The 6,605-nt window shown below is 35.1% G+C and overlaps 1 protein-coding gene across 1 annotated transcript in view; it reads left to right on the top strand.

Moving 5' to 3' along the window:
- LOC106883270 (trifunctional enzyme subunit alpha, mitochondrial) overlaps nucleotides 1–6,605 on the top strand; it is an 83,861-nt gene that overhangs the window by 68,749 nt on the left and 8,507 nt on the right. Inside the window, exons 15-17 of the mRNA XM_014934213.2 lie at nucleotides 1,917–2,003; nucleotides 2,725–2,812; nucleotides 5,717–5,838. Of these exons, the coding sequence (XP_014789699.1) occupies nucleotides 1,917–2,003; nucleotides 2,725–2,812; nucleotides 5,717–5,838 (297 nt within the window). The remainder of the gene's footprint in view (nucleotides 1–1,916; nucleotides 2,004–2,724; nucleotides 2,813–5,716; nucleotides 5,839–6,605) is intronic.

Below are 6,605 nucleotides of genomic sequence, written 5' to 3'. Positions count from 1 at the left end.
TCTCTCTCTCTCTCTCTCTCTCTCTCTCTCTCTCTCTCTTGAACTCTTTTATCTCCATTTCTCTCTCTCAGCCCATGCTTCTTTTGGTTCCTTTTCAAATCTCTTGTCTCTCTTAAAACTTCCATTCACTCCAGTTGATTATATGAAAAGTAGTGAGTTCCAAAAAGTTTTAATTTTAGAGTGGGGCATTGGAACAAGTATTTTGTGTGAAGGTTTGCCTGAAGGCAGAGAGCTCTTGCTAATGTCCCATAAATTATACAAGTATTACTGCTCAATAAATCAGTGTAAACCCTAGATCCTGAAATCCACTGGACCAAAGAAAAGAAAGAAAAAGCTACCCAGAGACCTAGACCTCAGGCTGATGTTGGATTCGGTTATGAAAACTATAGAAAAAATAAAGGACTGGCCCTTTGAGCAGAATATTTGCTGTAGCCCATCATTTATACCAAGATAAACATGTACATGATAACACTTCCAATCAGTTAAGATCAGAAGCCATGAGAGCCACAACCTGGCACTGCATCTTTTTCTTTTTGCCAGTTGTAAACTTGAAAATTGAAGACATGATTAGCAATTTTGAAGTCGACAAAGATAGGCTAACTGTCAAAATATTGTTCAACCAATAAAACATCTATTGCAATCACCTTACACTCTTTGTATTGTCTATTTACCTTTGTGAGGAGTTATGTCAGTCCTTTTAATATATTATTATTATTATTTTGGGGAAAATTATTGCCTAGATCAATCTTAGTGGCATAAATCATGTCATGATGCAGCTAAACTGAACAATAAAAAAATTATGTCCTATAATCAACAGACATGTTTGTCTAATTTCAGGCCAAATCAAAATCATCAATGTCCCCATTGTGACTTCATAGCAAAATCCATACCTGGACTCATTATCCTTATGATGCTTGTAATATTTGTAAACTCATGTAAAATATTTCAACATTGTAACCCTGCTAAGTATGAAGGGTTTAGCTAATGAGAATAACCATATGGTATTAGTAATTATGACTAAATAGGAAAGAAAAGGATCATATTATTATTATAAAAAAACAGTGTTTTAACATGATTGAAAAGTGATGAACAAGTTGTTATGCAATTGACATCACTTCCATCCCCTCAAAATAATGATCAGAAAACCTGTTTTTGAAATTTAGATTTTATTTTCTATGAAAATAATTGGTTTGTTTTTTGTTTTAATTGGATTTACTGATAGAATTGTTAAATTTGGTGACTATTATAGTATTTTGAGCAGCTGTGATCTGTAAACCTCACTCATTACAGATCAACTGTTATAAAACTTGTAATAAATTATTATGAATATAACTGACATAAACTTGAAAGGGTAAATGGTAATTATTCAAGATTTTATAGTAACAGCTTCAACTGTCTTTATAATATTAATTGTAATGTTTATATGCTAACATAACGTTGCAGTCCTGTAAAGGACAATGTTACTGTTGTTTTAGCCCCAGGAAAACATCTTTTCCAGCTGGCCGGCACACAACCTGTGTCTGTTTATAGCATTTGCAAAGGAGGTCATCATTCCCATCTCTAGCCTTATGTGATGCTCATAGACCTAGGTTTCTGGATGTTATCCATCCTCGGTGTGAGACAATCACCAGCTAGTGATGAAACTCCCTTGCAAATGCTATATACGGACACAGCTTGTGTGTCGTTAGCCAGCTGGAAAAGATGTTTTCCTGAGGCCAAAACAACAGTAACATTGTCCTTTACAGGACTGCCATGTTATGTTGGCATTTTAACATTACTATACAGTACTGTTACTGTATTCCTCTCACTCAGAGATTTTAAAAAATATTAATTGTATTTTATCCTTTATTTATAATTATTTTTATTTCATGCTTTAGTTATAATTATCTTAATTTATTTAAAAAAATCTTTTTCAGTATATCCCAGAACATTGTGTTTTTGCAACCAATACATCTGCTCTCCCTATTGCACAGATTGCAAAAGCAAGCAAAAGGCCTGAAATGGTATGTGGTACTTTGTTTTCTTTGAATAGAGGAAGGGGGAAAGTATATGAAAAGTAAGATTTAAGTCATTGAAAGAACTGTAAATTGTTACATAGCTGTTCTTTAGGAAAAGACATTAAATCTTGATCAAATGTTTGATTGTTAATTTTCTGTTAAGTAGATAGTCTTCATTAAAGAGTTTGGTAAAAATTACTAGATCACATAAATATGGAGCTGCTTGTTGTGAACAATAAAAAAAAATACTACAAATATCAGGAGTTGAGATTTTGGTGAGGTAGACTATTATATGAAACATTTTTTTGCTATATTATGTTGGCAATATATAGAGGAGACAATCTGTTTTAGGACAACAGTTGCACTTCTAAATTGCTATACTTGGCTCTTTTGCTTTAGAGCAGACTTTTTCATAAGTATTGTTTTCAATGTGACATACGATGATAGATACAACATTGTTTTGCACATTAAAAGCTATGTTTATTATCTTGTGTTATGAGCAGGGGGACATACTTCATTCATATTCAAGTATGTTTATTATATTACATACATAGCATTTAATTATGTATTTTACTTTAAAATAACACAACTTTTTATCTCATGGTGTATAATAGAATTATACTAATTTTGAATTCAGTATAATCCTCTAAGAATGTTCATAATAGATATTATAATATGCTGTGTAGAAGAATGAATTATTACTCTCTAATTATATTTTATTTGAAAGGTAATTGGAATGCATTACTTCTCACCTGTTGATAAGATGCAGCTTTTGGAGATCATTACACATGAAGGAACCTGTAATGAAGCAAAAGGTAAATGAGGTTTGTTTCTAATAGTAAGAGAGTTGCATATAATATATATATATATATATATATATATTTCGTTTTTGGATTTGGTTTGCAAGATTCATGTGATTTGTGTGTTGAAGCATATTCTGTTGTGTCTGGGGAGAGTCATTCTCTTTTGGTGCCTTATAATTTAATACACTCACAGGTAAAATTTCCACTTATTTCTTTTATATTTTCCTAAAATTTTCGTTGCGTCTTGCAACCTTTTCAATAGTTTTGACTCTTTACGTTACTCACACTGCATTCCTTTTTGTTTATTTGTGCACATATGTGTGGATCAGTGTGTGTGTGTGCCTATACAAGCATGCATTTACGTATGTATGTATGTATGTGGGTATGCATGTATGTGTGTGTGCATATGTATATATTTATGTATGTATGTATTCTGCATATTCAATGTTGCATGTCCGTGTTTGTGTGTTTTTATGTATGTGTGTGTTTGTGTGTTTGTGTGTGTGTGTGTGTGTGCATGTCTGAGTGTGTGTGTGTGTTTTGCAACTATGTGCCGTGTTTGTATATATGGATGTGCATCTCCATATGTGTGGATGTGTGTCTCCATATGTGTCCTTGTGTGAAGTAAAGCGTGTGTGTATATATGGTCATGTGTTTCAGTCTTCATTTGCGTATGTGTGCTTGTCTGTTCATATTACCTATATACGTATCCGTCTGTATATCGATCTGTTTACTTTCATATCCATATGCTTACATACATGTGCATATATATATATATATATACACCCATACACACACATACATCTATCTACATAACAGCCCACTGACTATTGTACTCTACCTGTGTAAACTGTGGGTATGGGGGTATATCTACTATGTATATTTCCTATTTTGTATTGGGGAAGTTTCATTTATGAGGACGTACTCCTTGTATTTGTCTGAGTGTTGGGTCCTTTGGGTGCTTGGATAAGATGCAGATGTCAAGTTGGCTCAGGTTGCCTCCATGTTGGTCCTTGATATATTGGTAGAGTATGGAGGACTGTTTTTGTTGTCATATTATCTCAAATGTTCATTTAGTCGTTCCGAAATGCTCCGAAATGCTCCGAGATGTCTCCCCTATGTATGTCATGCTCATGTCTTTACAAGCAATTTCTATGCATCTTATGCTGTAAACTACATTTCTAGTTCCACAGTTATTAATTATATATAAATGCTTCATCCAAATGTAAATTTTGTAATATTTAATTCTGTCTGAAGGATTTCTACTAGGAAATTTCTTACTTGCTTATCCTACATTTACAAATTTGTAATTCCTATTAGCAAATGAGACATGTAATGGTGAATAAATAATACCAAAAAATTTTTCCAACCACCTGTTTTGATATACACAAGGGTCAGCTGAAAACTTCATAGGTTGACCAAGATACTCTCATGGAATGTGACCAAATGAGGTTTATAGTCCTCCTTGCAGTTTACACACTTCTTCCATTGGTATTTTAGTACTTGGATTCCATTGGAGTTTCAGTACTTGGATCCCATTGGTAAAGAAGCTTTCATCTTGATGGTCAAAAAAGTCATCAACAGCAGATATGACCACCATGATTCTGGTTCGCAGCCTCGTGTTTTTCCGTGTTGGGAAACAGATGAAGCCAAATCAGGAGATTAGGGAGGCTGCTCAACCAGTTCAAATCCAATCACACGCAGTAGCCATTGAAAACAAAGACTTGTGTACTGAAGCATTGTCCTGATGAAACAAGACCTTTTTTGTCAGTTTTCCCGAATGTTTGTTCTTGATAGCGTTTTGTAACTGCCTCAGCAAGTTGGCACAGTACTCTTTGTTGATGGTGTGGCCCTTTTGAAAATAGTCAATAAACCTAATGCTTTTTTGCATCTCAAAATACTGAGGCCATTACCTTCCCTGTAGATGGAAGGGTGTTTCCACTACATGGATTGTCTCTGTCTCTGGCTCAAAATGATGAAGCTAACACTTATCCTGGGTTAGGAAATATCCAAGGAAACCAGCTGGATCTGCCTCAAACAATGTTAGATTTTCCTGTGATGAGAATAGCCTGGTACACTTTCGATCAGGTGTCAGAAGATGTGGCACTCACTGAGCAGAGGCCTTCGTCATGCCAAGTTCATTGTGCAGAATATTCTTGACTCTCTCATCCACCATTATGTGGTGAACATGATCAATGCTTTCCACAGTGGTAGCAGTTGCAGGATGTCCAAAATTCAACTGGCCACTTTTGCACTGTTGGTAATGTTGGAGCATCATCCCCTAATGTAACAACCATGTCAGCACGAATGTCATTAGGAACTAAACCCTTTTTTTTTCAGGTACTTGATAACACCACAATGCCAAATTTTGTCCAGTTTCAAGACTGGTTACTTTTGAAGTCTTCTTTGAACAGTCACAATACAGTCATTAATGAGAATTGAAATTAATGCACGACAGATTTCCCAGCTCTAGCATCACTCCTTCATAGTCAGCATATGAACTTTTCAGCCCACTCTCATATATATGTGTGTGTGTGAACAGTCACATATACCCTGCTAATCCCCTGGTTAGATTCGCTTACTTTCAGTTCCCTCTTGATTTTATGTGGAAAGAACATAATTTCTATCTTCATAATTTTTAGTTTCACCATTACAGCCACACCTTAAATAATGTTATCTGTTTCTGAGATATTGCTTATAAATACGATTCCTCACTCATCTGTCAATCCTTGAATACAAAGTATACATTGAAATTGTGTCAATCATCTCATTCTCTATATGGTATTATTATTCTTAAAGGTAAGAAATATTAGCTAATTTGTACTGTGTAATTAATTCTTTAAAATATCTAGGTTGCATAATGGTAATTCATGCCTTTATAAAAAAAGAATTTAAAAGCATTATTATGTATTTTAGCACGTGCTGTCAGTGTGGGATTGAAACAAGGCAAACTTGTGATTACAGTAAAAGATGGACCTGGTTTTTATACAACCCGTATCCTAGCACCAATGCTTGCTGAGTGTGTACGTCTCTTACAGGTAATTTCTTCATTTTAGATTGACCACTAACTGTCATTGTTTTAGACTAGTAGCATTGTAATACATGAAATTATTATTATTACATATAACCTTAAGAACCCTTCAGTTCTTCTGTTAAATATAGGGAATATACGAATAATAATCCAAGAAAATACTTACCTACATTGGCTAATGAGTAAATATTATGTGCAGCACACACACACACACACACACATTCACACCAAACATTCTTATATATGCTGAGTAACAAAATCTAGGCTGTATGTCCTAGCAAACTTACTCTGTGAACAAAGTACAGTTTCTGGTTGTTATAATCTTCATCAATCCTTCTCTGCAATCAATAGAGACTAATCACTTAGTAATGTATAATTAATTGTTAAATGTCAAGCAAACATGTTTATTTTTTTGCATGTTGTTCCCTCACTTGTCTGTACTTTTGTTTGTTCTACTTGCGAAGACCTGTTGGGGCAAGTGAAATCGTAATTGAACCATACTTGATGACTGGCACCTGCGCCAGTGGAGCACTAACAGCACTGTCCGAGCATGTTCATTGCCAGAGCAGTTGTCTGGCTTCCATGCTAGTGGCCCGTAAATAGCACCATTTGAGCGGAATCGTTACCAGCGTCGCCTTCTAGCACTTGTGCTGGTGGCACCTAAGAAAATCATTCGAGCTGGACTGGCTCCCGTGCAGGTGGCACATAAAAAACACCTTTTTGAGTGTGGCCGTTGCCAGTACCGTGTGACTGGCCCTCGTGCTGGTGGCACGT

The sequence above is a fragment of the Octopus bimaculoides genome, chromosome 19 (assembly GCF_001194135.2).
Source record: "Octopus bimaculoides isolate UCB-OBI-ISO-001 chromosome 19, ASM119413v2, whole genome shotgun sequence".
Lineage (NCBI taxonomy): Eukaryota > Metazoa > Mollusca > Cephalopoda > Octopoda > Octopodidae > Octopus > Octopus bimaculoides.
This window is presented reverse-complemented; position numbering and strand designations above follow the sequence as displayed.